At 48.3% G+C, this 18,441-nt stretch overlaps 1 protein-coding gene across 1 annotated transcript in view; it reads right to left on the bottom strand.

The window, feature by feature from the left end:
• EWSR1 (EWS RNA binding protein 1) overlaps window positions 1-18,441 on the bottom strand; it is a gene marked incomplete at its 3' end in the record, with an annotated part of 24,987 nt that overhangs the window by 1,998 nt on the left and 4,548 nt on the right. Inside the window, exons 3-11 of the mRNA XM_009276364.1 lie at window positions 15,624-15,660; window positions 15,323-15,374; window positions 12,789-12,912; window positions 7,090-7,276; window positions 5,519-5,686; window positions 4,537-4,751; window positions 3,808-3,988; window positions 937-974; window positions 348-380 (exon numbers count right to left, since the gene is read on the bottom strand). Of these exons, the coding sequence (XP_009274639.1) occupies window positions 348-380; window positions 937-974; window positions 3,808-3,988; window positions 4,537-4,751; window positions 5,519-5,686; window positions 7,090-7,276; window positions 12,789-12,912; window positions 15,323-15,374; window positions 15,624-15,660 (1,035 nt within the window). The remainder of the gene's footprint in view (window positions 1-347; window positions 381-936; window positions 975-3,807; window positions 3,989-4,536; window positions 4,752-5,518; window positions 5,687-7,089; window positions 7,277-12,788; window positions 12,913-15,322; window positions 15,375-15,623; window positions 15,661-18,441) is intronic.

Below are 18,441 nucleotides of genomic sequence, written 5' to 3'. Positions count from 1 at the left end.
AGCTCCAGGCTAAGGCTGCCTGATAAAGGGCTTTCTGCTGAACCAAACAGCCGCGGAGCAGCTCTCCCGAAAGCCCCCCTAGCTCCCGCGGAGAAGGGTAAGCATCTCACAAACACGTGCCGTTTTCCACCAGTCCGGCTCTTCTGATGAATCAGGGAATCGAGAAACGAACGAAATGGCGGGAGAGAGCCTGCAAATGGCAGAGCGTCCTCGTGCTCCTACAGAAGGGGCACGCCGCGGGGCTAACGCCTCCCGTGGCTACAGCCCTCGTCTGGAGCAGAGACCGAGCACGGAAGCCTCAACCTCGCGAGCTCGGGAGAGAGTCCCCAGCAGTTATCGGCAATTACCTAAATCAAGGTCCGGTCCTTCTTCCATGTGTCCTGCCAGTCGGGAAAGAATCATAAGAAGCTGTGTTAGTGCACGCCTTGCGGGCTGAAGAACCGACACACACAATACTATCTACTTATGACCACCATTCGATGGCGCCGGTTAAACTCCAATTGACCTGCATTGCAAAAACATCAGCAATGCACCTTTTACTTGGTGATCGGTTTGCTATTTTTAGCAGCCTTTCAAACCATTAACCGCTATTACACTTTCCTTTCTTTCTTTTTTTTTTTTTTTTTTTAAAGTGCTTTACCAGGCCAATCAGTTTTACGTTCATTAATAAAAAGTTACTTTACGAAAAATTTATTAAATCCAAACCATTTATTTTCCCCAAATTACAGAAGTGGTTGCTCAATTCTTCCAAGTTACCCTGTGTCCTGTAACCGCATACCCCTAGGCATTGCCGGCAGTACCCGTTACGGTCTTGTTGCATATGTCATTTTAACCACTTAAACTAATAAAAATTACACTTTGTTCTAAAAACTGACTGTAATTTTTTTTTTTTTTTTTTTTTTTTAACACTATCCATTGTAATGCTCAAAAACTTACCACCAGGCTTATTGAAGCCACCTCGCTCTCCAGCGCTGCTGGGGGGATAAACGAAGAAATGAAGGCCTTTCCCTTTACAAAGCCAGTACCGCTCTGAGCCTCTGCGGCTCACTGGGAAGAAGGGCACTGGCTAAACATCTCCAAACAATGCATCTGTCTCTCTCTGTCTCATCTCGGCACTATGCCTTTCTTCAGGGCAGCTCGCTCAAATTTCCTTTACATATACGCAACCTCGCTTGTCTGGTTTTAGACACCACTTTGCTGTCGGTACCCTTGCGTTACTTGTATGGGTATTATCAGTGCAATACTTGGCAAAAAATGTTTTCGAGCGTTGTAAATGGGGCTTTTGCTTCGGAGAAATCGTGGGGTCGTTTGCTGGTCAACTCCCTCCCCTCCGTGTGTCCATAAAGGTGCACCCTCAGCCTCTCGCAGCACGAGAGCGAAACGAGCCCGCGGGTCCCTGACATTAACAGTTAAAAAGGTAGGAGACAACCATACGCGATACCTACAACACAGTTCCGATGACATTTCCGCTAAAAACCTCGGTATAAAGCCATACATTCAGGTCGCTACTGAATTTAACAAGTCTCTGTGGAGGGAGAGCTTACAGAATACAGCGGGGGCTCGAAGGCCTGGGGTGCAGCTTTGTGGACACAGACCAGAACGGAAGATTTCGGCACGCGCCAACGCAAACTCACGGCCGCAGCTTTCCTCAAAAGCTTTGGCTGAAGCGTGCAGCTAAGACTGCTTTCAAGCGCTGGTTAATTAGGAAAATGCCACCTGAAAAGGATTTTGACGTTTCTTGCTCTTTTTGGAAAGACAAAAAGCCGTTTGGAAGGAGACGAGCAGGGGAGGGAGAGCACCGCCTATTTTCTAGCAAGTATTGCACCTCTAATACTGGAAAAAAAAGAGTCGTCAATACACAGTTTCAAGCTGTTGCATGCAGCTTTGCCTCCTCTCGTTAAAGTACACACCATTTACGTAATGTCTCTCTTTTTAAACACATACGTTTACACTTTTTAACGTTACACAATTCTAAAGTAGTATACCTCCTCTGGTTTTATTACCAAACAACAAGTATGCAGTTACCAAAGTTACAGAAGGATTCCATTTATACAATGAATACATTTGGTTAAAAATATTCTATGTATATTTTTCCTCTCCATATGGACACCGTGTCTAGTCCCACTTTTCATTATGCTGCCGGCTGAGTACTGAGTACGGGTACTTTTTAAGTATTGAAGTGTATACAAGGCTCTCACTTTGTAACCTGTAGCATATAAATGCGACAAAGCATGTTAAAAAGTTTCCATGTTTAACAGCCAATGAAAATATAAAATAATTGAGTCAATGAAAAAGGGCACGTTAATAACATCGAGCTCCTTACCTGCCGGAGACACTGAAATCCATCACCACAGCGTGATAGGAAGGGCCGAGTTCCCCTACCTGCCCCTTGGCGTTCATAGGGAGGCCACCTTTTCTATGGACAGCAGAAAGCCTACGTCCATAAAGCAGGGGACCCTTTGTAATGGTCTAGTCAGGTGGAAATCACTACGTACGCAATTTAAGCTCAGATTAGGGTGTGAAATCAAGAGACGGATGACAAATCTTTTGGATGAGAAGCTCCGAAGGGGCTAAAATTTTAAGATGTGATGATAGACATTTCCAGTGTCTGCATCTACTTTAAACCATTAGAGATAAATACATCATGGGTGAAATCTTTATGCAGAACCACGGAACTCTGTTCCACTCGAGCCAATTCAAGCCAGATGCGTTCCAACACAAGCCAGTCTTTTTCTTCTATTTCCGTACACCGGTAGTTGTATTTCTCCGATAAAGATTTCACGCCACTTCATTTCGACAGAGCTATGCAGAATGGGACTATCGATTTGCCAAACTCCGGTTGCCACCAGGTTGTAAAACACCTTCAGAAGTTGCCTAGCGAGGAGAAGCTGCGGTTCCGGCCGCCCTGCCGAGTACCAGGGCTAGCACTGTGCATCCCGCGCCACATCTCCAGTGTGCACCTAGGGACACTCTGCATAGCTCTGAGCGACGGGGCGAAGGGATGGAACACACACAAAGCTACACCTTCCTTCTCTTAGGAGCCTTTGGGATTAGTCCTCCTTCCTCGCCTCTAGCAAAACAAACATCACGGGCAGGGAGACGCGCTGCTGACCTGAAGGCGCAGGTTTACCAAACCAGGTTTTGCCATCAGTTAACATGGCCAAACTGATTCAGACCACCTGAAAGCTCCAAGGGGGAGCAGTCCGGGGAGCCAAGCCAGACCTCTCTGCTGTCTCGGGGGTCTTTCTTCACACTCCGACCAAGCTCTAAGTGTTCCGGCCACTCAGAGTCATGGCTTCGACAGCAGCAATCTGCCCCAGGCACACACTTGCAGACGTAGCTCCGCGAGCTACTGCTGAGGTGAAGAGGCCGACGGCATAACACGGGGCTGACCCCAGGCTTCTGCCCTGTACATACCTGAACCGTCAAGACCCCCACTACTGAGGCACAGGGAGCGACTGACTCCTGGACCTGGCGGAAGGTTTGTGTGTGTTCGATCCGGAGTTACTGTTAAACCCCGCAGAGGATTTCACCTCTGCGCGACCACGAAGGGAGCTGAAAGTTCCAGGTTTAGCAATACCCCTAATTTCCCCCCCCCCCGGGGCCCAACCAGCTGCAGGACGAAAAAAATAGATCCTGCTCCTATTTCCCCCGAGATAATATTTCCATGGATTAGAAGCAATGCTGCTACAGAGATGTTCTCCATGGAAGTACCGTTGGGAATGCCAACCTTTCAGTCCCTTCTTTCCATTTCAAATCCTACGGGTAAAACAGAATTAGATAAAAGGAGAAAAGATTTGCTCTTACCCCATTCCACCGCGTCCTCCTCCCCGCCCACCTCTGCTCATGCCTCCGCGATCATATCCCCCTCTTCCCCTGCCCCGGTTATCAGGGCCGCTCATATTCCGGTTCTCTCCTGGGCCTGAAAAGCCTCCGGATTCCTGCCCGTATACGTTCATGCTGCTAGGATGGTCCTGACGGAACGAGCCTGAGGAAGTTTGTAAGAAACACGTTAGGGAGCTGCAGACAAGAGCGGGTCGAAGCTGCCTGTCCCCTTTTTAAGCCCTTTTACCTGCCTTCAGCACCAATCACTCGCTACAGCGCTTACAGCAACAGCGCTTACAGCAACAGCGTTAATTTAAGGAGAGATGCACCGCTTTCCGTTTGCGGAATCAAGTTTTACATTAGGCCCTGCCAGTAGGACTTCTGCAGAACTGCCACCTGGCCAAACAGAATGGTTTACACCAAGCCTTGCCTGCACCAGCCACAACGGTATTTTGTGCTCCTGTGTTTTTCGAGCATCCGTTCACCTTCGCCACGCTGAGGGGAGTATCACGATTTGCCGCTGCAGCAGGCAAGCCGTTTGTCAGCGAGAAAGGGCAAAACCCAGCTACAGCATGCTCTCCCTTCGACGCAGCTGCAAGCTTTAGACCCAAAGCAACGCCAAGCCTCCTTCAGAGGCAGCCCACCCTGCGAGGGCAAGGGGGGGGCCGACCCTTTCCTCCGCAACCACGCGGCTCTGCTAAGCGCACTCACTCTGTTGGCCGTAACTGCTGCTCTGCTGGCTGTACTGGCTTGGGGCCTGGCTGTAGGATCCCGTCTGGGGCGGGTAACTAGTCGGCGGCGGCTGCTGCCCGTAGCTGCTTTGCTGGCCATAGCTAGTCTGTTGTCCGTAGGTGCTCTGTTGCCCGTAGGTGCTCTGCTGGGAGTAAGTGCTCTGATCGTAACTGCTTGGCTGTGTAGAGGAATAGCTGGAAGACAAAAGCATTGAAAAGATGGAAAGACGAGCCAGTTCACTGGCAACGTGCATTAGGCTGCAGAAGTGGCTCACAGGTAGAAGGTAATGCAATTATAAGCCATATGTACTGTTGTAAACCATTTAAAAAGGTGAAGTCATTCTGTGGAGGCTAGTCTGGTGGCAGGAGACAAAATAAACCCGGTAGACTGCTAAAAGCAAAATCCACGCGACCGTTCACAATTTATTCGTACCTCTAGAAAGAGGCAGAAATGCCAGGGCAAAAATCAGTGGCAATGCAATTAACGGTCTCCCTTTCTGCCCTGGCACTGCAGTATTTTCAGCTGATGGATAATAAAACAGTCTCCCCCCCTCACGCATCTCGGGCTTTGAGAATTTCAAAACACACACTTTAGAAGTCAGCATCAGCACATTAAAGACACCTGAGGGGAAGAGGCGAGCCCCTTGTCAAAGCCACGTGTAAAGGCAGCGAAAGGTCGCTATAACACACTCCGTATCTAGGAAATTTCTTAAAAACATATGTCGTCGTTACGCCTTGCTGCTGCAGGTATGTACGCAGAGACACTTACGCACTCAATCACAGCCGCGTCTTCCCTACGACAAGGAGCACACCAACAAGAACCACACCTCCCTCCTCCCAGGACACCAAACCTCCTTTTACATCTGTTCGTTTAAAATCCCTCGAGAAATCCCCCTTTTGCCCAAGCTAACCTGAAAGTTCCCACGCCAGCTGCATGAGGCTTAGCCTGCTGGGAGAGTTACCTGGTAGGAGGATAGGAGGGAGGCGCAGTGACCGGCTGCATGGGGTAGCTGGCAGGCACCTGAGGATAGCTGTAGTTGCTCTGTCCATACCCTAGGCTGGGCTGGCTGTAGCCCGTCGTACTCGATTGTGGCTGGCTGGTCTCTGCTGGTTTGCTGCCATCCTGGGGTCTACGGAGCAATATTGAACAAGAAGGAAACATTGGTGCAAACCCCCACCTCTGGTAGCAGCGAAGGCGCTCAGATCAAGCCCCCCTCCCCAAGACAGAACAGCACTACCTATTTCTTTGGGTAGCGTTACAAGCTGGCACCGCATCGGTGTCCATCACTCTGGCAGCAGCTAATATAAACTCATTAAACACTATAAACATTTTAGCACCTGCTGACTGGGTATTTGCACAGTCCCCTGCCATCAGGAAAGGCCCGGGCAGCATCCTGAACAGAGAGCCCAGAGTACTACAGCTTCTGCTCACCAGCTGTGTTATGAAACCGAAGGCGAGGGATTTAGACTGGCTCTAGAATTGAGTCGAGGATGTGAAGTGGCCAGGAAAGCGGTCAGCGGCACTGCCCCTCCGCTCGAGCTGGTTTTGCACAACGCTTGGAAACGATTAGCTCAAAAGCAGCCAGAAACGCTGTCAGTTAAACGCACCGCTGTTTGGTTTAGAATCCAGTGCAAGCAGATACTGCCCCACATACGTCATCCGATGAAAGGGAAAGGATGTTGGGGGTTGGATTAAATGACCTTTAAAGGTCCCTTCCAACCGAAACGATTCTGTGATTCTATGTTTTGTATTAACTCTCAAGGCCTGAAAACAAAGAGAACCCTTTGCATGTGACTCGCAGGTCCCCTTCTTTTGTATTTGTCCCATACCGTTTACAATCTCTCAGTGTTTATCAGAGCGGAATAAAAAGAGTTAGGCTACTTTTGTCGTACAAGCTGGGAAAAAAAATACTTTAAATGGTGTCAGGATTCATACTTACAAGTGTAATATGACAGATACGGACAGAGCTGTGCCAAGCTCCCCCTTTCCTTACTGGAGTGGTTGCTACAAACATCAGGTAAACGAATAAAGCAGTTTTTACTCACTACTAAACAAGTTTCCATTATGTATTCTAAATATTTCATATCCTGAGCAAACAATTAAACTAAATATACTAGTGACAGTGCTCAGACACAAGAGATTTAAAAAGGAAATTGTCTACAGCATGTGCATCCACTCAAGAAGTCACAGTACGTAACGGTATCCTGCCTGACTCTGTGACTCAAGGTCAGATCAGACTGGTCCGTTTTCTGTTCTGCATCGTGAGTCAAGAGCCCATTTTTGCTGCTTGGTTGCTCTCATCTCCCAGTAACAGTGCTGACTCACCCTGCCGGAGCAGAACCTGCCTACGCGGCTTTCCCCCAGCCCTGAAACGCGCTGGGATCGGATGCAGCAAGAGCAAAGCTCAAGCGCAGCAGGCAGAGAAAAGGCGTAAGCGAAACCAGCGGGCCCCAGTTCAGCGGGCGGTGTGCTGTTGCTCCCCAAGAGCAGAGCAAACACAGCCTTAGGAGGAAGAGAGGAACCAGACGTTACCTTGCGGGAGCGGACGCTGCTGGCTGCTGCCCGTAGGCTGGGTAGGCGGGCTGGGTGCCGTAAGCGGACGGTGCTGCGTAGGAAGCCTGGGTGGTGGTAACCGTAGCGGTGTTAGTATCGTAGGCGGCTGTGCCGTACCCCTGGACGGGCTGACTGTAGGCTGGGGGGGCAGTTGGGGTGGTATAACCTAGAACAGACGACAGCCTCATCAGATTAGTTTGGCGACCTTCACTCGTAACGTTTCAGACTACTGCGCTTCTGCTGACGGTTTATCAGGCCCCGGGCACAGCACAGATTTTACCACTGCAAAAGTATCACAGATAACCCCAAAACGATGAACTAACCCACGCTGCCCCTTCGCCTTCCTCAGAGAAACCCCCCGCCCTGGGAAGCCTCAGCCTACAGCCCCAGCTCTACCCTCACCATCCAAAAACCACGCTCCGAGGAGCTTTCTGGAAGCCACCCTTCAATCAGCATCCAAAGGCTGTTTGTTTACAGCTACTGAAGCTCACAGCTAATGTAACAAAGCGCACACAGGGCAAGCTGAGGCATGCAGCGTCTTCTGAACACAGGAAGACTAAACAAAGCTCCCGTTAGCCCTAAAGGAAAAGAAATCCAATCGATTTAAGAAGTACGGTCCCATCCTTTCAGCTTTTTTGAAAAATGAAAGCACAAAATGGCACCAGGCTGACTTGACAAGTCTTTTTGAGCCATTTATGAAGTCTTATTTTAAATCAGTAATTCTGCAAACAAAAGAAAAGCACTTTACATTTGCTTTAACTGAAGAGAAAGGTCAAAAAAGACACATAAGGTAGCTCCTGATGTTTTATGTACCTTCGCTCTTCTCAGAATTTCAGTTTCTTTTAGGTAAAAAGCTTAGAGATCATACATTTATTTCTGAACAATTTTACAAGAACATCCAAGATCCCAAAACAGCTCCATTTAAATTAGTGCTTCCAGCAGCCGCCGCTGTATAATTTAGCCGACCATTTGGCTTGTCACAAAGATGAACTATAAACCCGGCATTAACACGGTGGCTTTTTATAGTTACGAACCTTGCGAGCAGTTTTTCAAATTGTGAAACGGAGACTTACATGAAAAAAGACCAATTAAAAATTTTGTTAGCAAAAGCTGACTTACTAAAAATATAAAACATCGATTGCCAAAGAGCAGCCAACTGGTCTCAGTCTTATTGATGTGATCTTAATTGCATCAATTAAGGTAACAGCTTCTCCATCGCTTCTTATTTTTAATAAGCATAGGACACTTGTGACATACTCTTCCTTCTAATTATACAGCATTTTACGCACATTGTGCTGTAGCTTTTTATTTCAATTCCCTAATTTGCAAAACAAATATACTTCCAGCAGAATAGAGCGTGCCCTCCCGAAGCACCGCAGTACTTCCACATCTCGTCGTCCCTGCTACAAAATCAGGACCCTTCCCAGTGGCTCTCTGAATCAGTGAGTAAAGAGGAAGAGAAGCGAGAGGAGGAAGTTGGCACAGCGCAGTAGTTAAAAAACCCCAAACTTCAGCTTTCTGTCCCGAGTGACGCTCTTGAGTTTTCTGGTTAGCCTCAGGATCCCGATGAAGGGGACACAAGCCTGTCCACTCTTGTCACCTGCAACGGCCAGCCTAAAAAGCCCCTGCCCGCTCCCACCAAGCCTCATTCCTCCTGCCCTGGGCCCCCCCAGCGCTCGTCACGCTACCGCCCTCCTGCTGAACGCCACAGGCTGGCTCCCACATCGCAGGGCTGCCAACCTGGAAACACGAAAGCGAGACAGTAAGCTCGTCTCCCACCAGGAAACGGCTCGTGCCGATCACTAGCAAATCCGTTTTCACCGTCATTATTCCTTTTCGCTGGGAAGTTGTCTGAAAAGCAAAGTCCTGTTCTGAGCGTTGCTGAGCGGGGTGAATGGGACGATGCCAAACAGGATAAAATGAGCATGATTTTTAGAGCCTCGGACAAATTTATACAGTCCAAACACTTAAATGTCAGCCACCACAGCTTTTCCACAGAGAGCACTGACACCAGAAGTTAAAGGAATCCTTATTTGAACTGGCCGAAGCCTGACCACTTACTAAAAAAGCCTGCTGTTTGCGTAAGTACAGTCTGCAGTAAGGCCACAGCCTTGCCCTCGGCTGTTCGCGTCAGACTCGGAGCCACAGGCTGGTCCTCCCACATCTGGGCCGCCTTTCTCGGTACTCTTACTGGCAGCACTAACCCCTCCAATCAAGCAAGCGAGCAGGTCTGCTAACACCTGGCTCTGCACAGTCAATAGAATAAAAGGGAGGGAAAAAAAAATCCTGAATTTTAACGCTTCAGCTCTGGAAGGAGCATTTCCCTTGTGCAAGTGTGCTCAGCTGGAAGGGTTTGTACCAAAGAAAGAAAAGGCAGTGATTTAACATCCCACTGCTCTAAATTTTCATTTCAACAACTTAGTTTAGATACTCTGAAAATCCCCAAGAGCCGTATTTTTGAGGGGGGCATTTGCATTACATCACTTCTCTCTCCTCCCCCCACCACTTAGTAAGATAAACAGTGAGTCTGCGGAACAGCTACTGTAAGAAAAAGGTAACAGAAGAACTTTGATCATCTGCTTAAGAAGTCCAGTTACGTGGCTCAGTTTCCTCTCAAAGTATCCAAGCCTGCAAACAAAACCCTTATTGAAGTCTAGGAATTCTTCAGGCGGAGGGGAAGCTTGCAGGATTTGGTCCTCAGAGAACACCAGCTGAAAATACTGGATTCAAAGAGATTTATTCCGAAATAAGCAGGCTTCACGTCAGCAAGCAGCAGTTTTTGAAGGCTTCTCCCTGCTGCAAACAGTATTAAAAGCTACCCACGGGGTCTGCGTGCCCAAAGAGAGCCGACTCCTCTTTGGCATGCTGGTAGCTTCTACCAGCGAGGGTCTGGAGAAGGGGACGCACAGGCTACCCTCTCTCTGCTCTATTTTGGTACCACAGATTATTGCGGTAGCCAAGACAGCTACGGGTGCGCTCCTTTCAAATTCTAAACACGTTAGAAACTTAAAATATACATAACACTGAATTTCACAGGTAAAAAGAGAAGAGGGGGCTGGCTGTCCTTAGAGAGTAATTCCCACTTAGCTACTTAAAGGAGATTCATACTTGAACATCTGAAATGATGCCCTTGCCCCCAAACAACATGTTAGAAAGCCGATAACCCTAACAGATGCAGCTCTTGATTTGCTCTTGCAATTCATGCCTATACGCCACAGCGATTAAAGAACAAACCACGACCACAGATCTGACGGTGGCGATTAATCCCCTAACCCAGCTGGCATCCGGGGAGCTGCAGAGGAGCCCGCAGGCTCCCGAACCCCTCTTCTCCGTAACAAAGCGACAGGGCGACTCCCAAGACGCCTTTTCCTACAGCCCTGGGGAGGGAAGAAGCACAACCTGGGCAGTAACTCACGCCGCGGGCGGCCCAGGAGCCAGCGCAAGGCTGGACGGCAGAGTGCTTGGGACGGAAAGGTCCCCAGGCAGGCTACAACAGCCCTCATCTGAGGCTCCGAGGCGATGCAGAGGAACCGTCTCTGCCGTTCCTGCAGAGTCCCGAGAGGGTGTATCCGCACAGGATTTGAATTTCCCTGACCACAACGGCATCTTACCCGAAAAACAGGCTGTTAAGACAAAAAAAGGCACTTCGCTTTTAGGTAATTGCAGGCATCCCTCTGCTACAAAAAAGGCGATGCCTAGGAAAAATAAATTGAGATTCAACCGTAAAAATTGCACGTCTCTTAGGGCATAAAGATGTACGCCCCAGGCAACACCCCAGGCTTTATTTAGTATGAAAGGCAGAGACCGAGAGAGGGAGACAGGCTTTAAGCACGATCAGTCTCATTTGCACAGCTCTGGCTCCTCAAGGAGAGGCAGGTGTAGGAAGAATAAATACAACCTGGCACTCTGCCTGGAGAATAACATCAACAGTTCTGCCACAGACCAACGCCACGCGGATTGGGGCAAATCGTACTTCTTGAAGGCCCGATATGATCTTTCATTTGACCACTTCCTGAGTTTTCTTCTTTTTTTTTTTTGGATGAAAAGAAAATGAAGCTTTTTGCCTAAAAAAAAGCAGCTGTGCAGAAAAGGTGACTAATTATTATTATTCCTCCAGCAAATATACTCCTAAGGGACAAGCAAAAACATAAACAGCGCAGCTTCCTGTGACCCCTGCAGGACTGGAGTCCATAGTAAGGATTAAGGGACTCAAACATTTCTAAGAAAGGGATTTTGGAAGTCCGCAAATCCTTTTTGCTGCCAATTTCTGTCCATATACTTTTAAATGAAAGGAAAAAAAACCCTGTAGATAAGCCGCAGCGACACTGGCTAAAGGGTACTGGCTCTCATTCTGCAGGACATGCGCTAACTGCCAGGCAGAAATTTTCCTTATCCATGTAAAGATGTTAAATATTTTCAGTGCCGTACAACTGGATAGACTATAGGTTAATATTTTCCCTCCCCCTCTTCCTTATGAAGCATTCCTCGATGGCTTTTGCGGCCAGAGACCCCATCACCTGTCTGTCCCAGTATTCCCTTGCTTTGGGAATTATTTAAGAAAGCTCCCACTCTAACAGATTTTTACAATGTCTCTCATAGCAAAGGATGAATCTGCAGAAAACGGTACCCAATGCACTACTTGGAGGAAAATTTGCTTTCTTTTTCAAAGTCTCCTGAATATTCAGTCCAAATATACCAGAACTGAACGACGTCTCAACAGTTTCTTCCAGACACGAAGACACTCGTACGTACAAAACTCCAGTTCAAAGAGCACACGTTGGAATAGTTCACAGCGCGTTAATGAACACGCGACGTATGCGTCTGCACTGGAAATCCAAAGGCAACATGGAACATGCAAAGGTGGCGGTCAGGACGTCTGGACATGTCTAACCAGGCTGTTTACCCTTTAGGAAACGGTAGGACAATGGGGTTAGATTCACCCGAAACGCCTCGGCACGGCTGTCATTAGCGCTCAGGAAGTTTTATCCATAAAGTACGCCACTCGGAGACTTTACAGAGAGGTGGAGATGGCAAACAGCACTGCAGCCTAGCAAACTCTCCCTGTCATCGTGCGCGCGCGCTCTGATGCTGGACGTTTTTAGCGCTAAAACCAAGTGACACCTAAAGGGTTAACACCACAAGTTTAGACAGGATGAGACAGCATTTTTCCATGCAAGAGTGAGCAGGATAGTCAAACCTGTACTGGTCCCTTCTACTGTGGGAAGCACAAGACAAAAAGTAGAGGGTACACTATCAGAACAGGCGTACATCACTTCCCCGATCCGATTTTCAGGCAACCGAAGTGCTGAGGACACGGGTTCTCAAGAGCAGCCAGAGCACACGCTCCCAGGGAGCGCTGCCGCGCAGCTCGCGTTTGCTTTGCTCTAGGCACAGTCCACTCTGCAGCCACGCTTAGTTCCACAGCATGACCCAGCACCCAAAACGTTCCCTGAAAAATTAAACGGGCACGTTTACTTACTCCTTCTCAGCCCACCCACGTCTTCGCATCGTTTTAAGCTGCCCTTCGCTCAAGGCAGGCTCTTGAGGAAGGAAGCCCTTTCCACATCAGAGCCGCCCAGAGGAATTCAGTATGGTTTGGGCTGGAGTTCCCCGACGCAGACTTGAGCTCAACTCTCTCCCCAGGATAAGTCAAGCCTTGCAGGCACGGGGGCTCTTACCGGTAGGAGGCTGCCCGTAGGACGTTGCATACGCAGTCTGCCCGTACGTCGCAGTCGTCTGGGGCTGCGTGTAGCTGACGTCGGTGGGTTGTCCGTAGGTTCCGTAACTCTGTTGCCCATATGTCTGCTCCAAAAATGACACAAATTTAATTCATGAACAGAAGCGACTCACAGGCGTTGCAGAGACACACACAGACTGTTTCAGTGATGTACACAGACTGGGGGATCTGTGTTACCTGATGTACTGAAAGCAATCAGAGTCAAGCCAAGGCTACTGTGAAAGTTTGGGTGCTACTGCAAATTTCCGTTCAGATCTGTAATGAAGTTACAAACGCAGTTTTTCAATGCCAGGACCGGAGGGGCAGCCTCTTACGTTTTCACAACACACCTCTGCTCTAGGTAAAGCAACACATGAAAGCATCCAGCTCCTCATAATTGCCTGGGCACCCATCAACACTCACAGGTACCTCCCGAGGGCTCACCTGAAACACGGGGAGTGGGACTACTCAGAGGGCAGAACTGCACGAAGTAAAACAAGTCAGTTACTTCAGCGTAAAACTGCTTTAGTGTTCACTAGAAGAAACCTATTTAAGGTTTCAGTGAAGTTGTTCTGAATATTCTTTATGCCCACTGGCCAACAGTTTGAAAAATAGGAGTTTACTTAGGCACCCAAGGACGGGATCAGCAGGAGCATCCAAGGGCTTGCCATCACCAAACCATCCCGGTTACAGCTACCACCGTCCCGGTGCCTTTGCACTCCGCGAGAGATCAGCTCTCAACTCGCACCTTCCCTGGAGCTCGTTTTCAAGTCTAGACTATCACTAAAGGACCACTTCTGCCCATTGTCTGGCTCAATCCTGAAGACAGCACCGCAAAGCAACTCCTCAGTCGTGGCGATCCGACCGGCAGCGCAGCGTGGCTGGATTAGCGCAGAGCTGCTGGTGCTGCAGTTTTACCAGCTGAACAGCTACCTCGGCCCCGCGCCACCGACCAGCCGGCTCCAACTTCAGGCACCAGCCAACTTCCAACAGCTTTGTGCGGCCAGCAGTTTGGGTTAGGATAAAACTCTAGCTACAGCTCAAGAAGCGACACGAAGACAGCCTTAACGTCCAGATTCTCAAAGGGATTTACCGACTCCTGTGGGAGCCTGGAACTTAAGTGCCTTTTGGGATCTACGCCTGTGTTACTCGTGAGCCAGCCTCCCTGAACTCAAGCCCCAGATCTTAACCAAGAGTAGAAAAGCCTTGACCAGACTGAACATGTCACCGTCTGCGGAAGCTCACTACATCGAGAGGCAGGAAACGCTGCAAACCTCCCATGGCTATTTGCCTGCAGCTGAGTTTAGTTGGTTAATTGTTTTAGTCGCGCACTAGAGGATGTTGCTGAGGCCTTCTGTTCTTACTCTTGCCAGTCTGCTTACACTTGTCCTTCCGCGTAACCTGCACATTTGGTAGCAGTTCTTGCAGTTGTTCGGTCTCAAAATACTTATTCAAAATAAAAGTTACCCTCACCTTCATTTAAGCCGACCCAAATGCCAAGACTGAACCTGTGCTCCTCCTCTAACACCGGTATTTTTCACAAAGGGGCCTTCTTACCCTGCCGCAGGAACAAGCGAGTGCAGTATTCACGCAGCCTCACCTGCCTTGGACTGGCTAGCGCAGGCAGCAGCAGGCAGCGCGGCACAGGTAGCCTGAGCAGGCACAGGAAGGTAGCTCCTGCTCAGCCCTGCAGCACCAAAGCCAAGCTGTTTCACAACCAGAATTAACTGATTTAAAGCTGCTCACTAACGCTCCAACATGACAATGTGGTGGTTTTTATCTCCGTAACACAGACACACTCTTGGGCGGCAGGATTCTCCCTTCAAAAACCTCTCTGGAGAGGCGGGGTAAAATCAACCTACACTACTTTTTGAGGACAAAAGTTTACCTTTGAAAACATACTTGGAGTGTGTATACAAATGTTTTTAGTAACCTGTATTCTAAGGATTAAAAATAAGCATTGTTTAATTAATCTCAAAGATTAAAAATAAGCATTGTTTAATTAATCTCTTAAAGATCATCGTCATTTTGCAGTCTAGCCAACTGAGCGTATTAATAGCTTTAGCAACAATACCTCCATGAAAAAAAGGTCTATTCCCTCCTCCTACTTTGACCAACTGCTGCAATCTCACAAACGGCAATTTCCTCCCCCTTTCTATTTTTTTTTAGGTTTTTCTCTCCTACACCGCTGAGTAAAACACCCACCAACACGGTGGTGTCAAACGTACACCGCGAATCAGGCTTTTATAACCCTCTCGACAACAGCCACCTTAGGCTCGGATGTATTAACAAAGAAGGGGACTGTTGAGGCTCCTTGACGTTTAGGTTGTTTTCACTTTAAGAAAGCAGTTTGGGCTGTGGGGGAAGCTACAAGACAACTTCTAATGACAGATTTTGACGTTGCCGCTCAGCGTTTTTCGTGGCTGGCAGAGCCCCGTGTAGTTTGCTGGAAGACACGTGATTCAGCAGCAACTATAAACCCGTCCCATGTTTTACCTGGGTGGTCTGTGCGTATCCTTGAGCTGGCTGAGGTGCATACGCGCTGTAGCTGTAAAATGAATTTAAAGACGTTTATAACGCATCGCCGTATTTCTGACTTGCGCAAAACACGTATCACAAGACAGTTTTCACATATCCAAATGATTTCTGCTGAAATACTATGGCAATACAAAATCTAAAAGCTAAAGGAAAACCACAGGATTTACAAACGTACTTGAGTTAAGACTAAACCACAATTATTATATACTTATATTACATCTTTTTAAAACAGAGAGGATAAGACCATAATGCTACTTACCCCTGCTGAGCTGCAGCTTGGCTATAGGTACTATAATCTGCAAGAAAAGAAGAAAAAAAAAAAAAGGAAAAAAAGGTTGACAAAGGCTTAACAAAATTAACAGCGTAAGAGCACAGCAGCTGGAATTTCCTCCTGCAGCTTGAAAGAACTGCTATAAACCGCTGGAAACCCAGGTTCAAAAGAGCGTAAGGTAAATGCACTTTTTCAGTCTTTTTTGAAGGAAACAAAACCTCTCTTCCCTTCATTGTTACTGCTGTTGGCAGCAGCAACTTTGATCTCAGATGACCCTACTTTAATTTAACTGCCACCTTGGATGACACCCAAGGGGGCTGGCAGGAGGGTGTTTTGTTTTGGAACAAAAGAAACACTGGGGCTGACACTTACAAACCCCCCCGCCCTGGTTTCAAAGGGCCAGGTTGCAAGCTTTTGGGTCTGGAGAAACCACCACACTTCACTCTATTTAACTTCCAAGGACACAAACAAACGGCTGGGAAGTTCTAACACTTGTCCCCTAGGAGAGTTCGAGACGGGCAGCTAGCAGTAATTCCTTCCTCAAAGCCCTGATCCACACCAATACCCTGATTTAGACGAGAACTGAAATCCTGAAAATCCAAGCAGAAAAGTCTACGCTGAACTGGTCTGCTGGCAGGAATGAAAAATGTGTCCACATGGCAATTACGAGGCTATATTTGAAATGATTACAGTTCCTAAATGTACGCTTTCCCTCAAAGTCACCAAGCAACTCCAGTTCCCATCCAAACTTCCAGAGCGAACGATGAATTCATCACTCAGACCAGACCTTGCCAGCCAGATTCCAGCTCTCCCGGCACCACAAAAGTCCCGAGGACAGAGATCAGGAATGAGTCCAGACCTGGCTCGCAACTGCCTGAGCTGGAGGCAGAAGCTGGACGTTAGCAGAGCTTTGCTCAGGCAGAGCCAGACTGTGCGGGAAGAGGCTTCGGCGTTTCTATCGCGATCGCACCTCGGGGTACGCTGAGCCGAGTTAGAAAACCGAAGATTATGAATTTGAGGAAGCCAGCTGACGACTTCCTACAGCCTTCGGTTATCCCTAGGTTGTAAGGACCGTTTTAATGCCTTTATCACGCTGTTCGCAACTGAAGGTGATGGGAGCACCAGGAATCATTTTGAAAATACTCTTTTCATACACCAGAACCTCCTGTTTCTTGAGGCTGCGGATTCATCCCTAATAAAGCTTTCCTCTCCTCCTCCTAACCCCTCTATGTGAGCTTACGGCTTTTCCTCCTTTTCACTTCCCTCCGCTGATGCCGGAGCTCAGACCCTGGGGCGCGTGTTGATGGTCAAGGAAAGGAGGTGCCGTGGCTCTGGTAGCGATTTTTGACAGAGATTAATTACTTCAACCTTGCATCAGAGCACAGGAATCGATCCGAGTACAAGGAAGATGATCGAAATACCACACACAATAAAAAGACGCTGAACCGCTATCCAAAGGCTTCCACGCTCCTGCGACGCACCGCACAAGTTGTTAAACTACTCTGGCACCGCTCCTGCTTTCCTTACAGGCTGTCATGTTTAATGTTGAAAAATCTAGCTTGTTAAAGTCAGGGTCACTGCTCTTTTTTTTTTTTTTTTTGCGTCTACACGTGGCTCTAAACTCTGCTAATTCCCGAGTGTTAAAAACGCCCGTTCCCCCTCATCCATCTTCCCTCTCCCACCGCCTCCTTGTACCAGCACCCCTCCATCCTCCCCCCCATCTCGCCGTACACCCTCCTCCACCTCTGCCTCCTCTTTTCCAAGCCTGTTCACCCTCCAGCCACCAAAACCTCCACATTCCTCATTTAATTCTCATTTTCTGCACCCCGCCGGGTTACCACAGTACTCCAGGCTGTTAAAAAAACGGCCAGGCTGCTGAGCACGGACCTCCCCAACCTTCACCCCTTGCTGGTAGACCCCCAGCAGCCTACCGCCCTCCCGGAGAGCTGCCGGAGCCTTGAGCTACACACACAGTCTTCGACTAAACACCCATCACACATCCCTTCTTACAGCCTTCCCCCAGTCCTACCCAGACATGACATCTTCCCCTTTGTAGGATTTAAATCCAGGTGTTGAATTTGCAATTTGTCTCCGGTAATCCCTCTAAGTTGCTCGAATTTAGACCAACGCAAAACATTAAAAAAAAATATTATGGTTCATTTAGTTAAAACCATCTCTGAGCCTTTATTTCCAGTGGGAAATTAATGTTCATCCCTCTATTTCACGAGGCTCAAGAGCACAATAGTGCAGCCGAAAATAGCAGCTCCCACAGAAGAGCATTTCCATGTATTAAGCGGAAAGACAGCTGTCTTTTTAAACCCCATTTTGACAATTCCATTGGCACGTGTTTCTTTAGCAGTTTTTTTTTTTCCAAACCTCTCCAAGGTGATATTAGTCATATTCCCTCACAGTCCGTGGCCTGTGGCGTTTTCTGCCGCGGAGAGGCGCGACCTTCGGCTGTTGGGCTTTAAGGCTACTTTAAAGCTGATGTTGCCAGGGTCGGCGGGTCTCAGTTTCGACCTATTCGCATCCTGTTGGAGCCCTCGTATAAAAGCACGTTCCCTTCTATGATGCTTCACTGGTTTTATTCAAAGAAATTACGTTTGCACCAGAAATCCCGTCCTGAACAGCCACCGGAAAGGCCGAAGGCGCGGAGGAAGCCTTCGGTAAGGACAGTGATCTCCTGAAAGAGCGTAACTCAAAGAATCTTCTGGGGCCGGAGCACCGAGGGTCCACTGCTGTAAACAACCCTTTAACAACTATCTCGGAGAGGTAATCTGGGCACTGCAACCTCAGGAAGGCACCG

The sequence above is a fragment of the Aptenodytes forsteri genome, unplaced genomic scaffold, assembly GCF_000699145.1.
Source record: "Aptenodytes forsteri isolate BGI_AS27 unplaced genomic scaffold, ASM69914v1 Scaffold129, whole genome shotgun sequence".
Taxonomy (NCBI): domain Eukaryota; kingdom Metazoa; phylum Chordata; class Aves; order Sphenisciformes; family Spheniscidae; genus Aptenodytes; species Aptenodytes forsteri.
The sequence above is the reverse complement of the archived record's forward strand: the minus strand, read 5'-3'. Positions and strand labels throughout refer to the sequence as shown.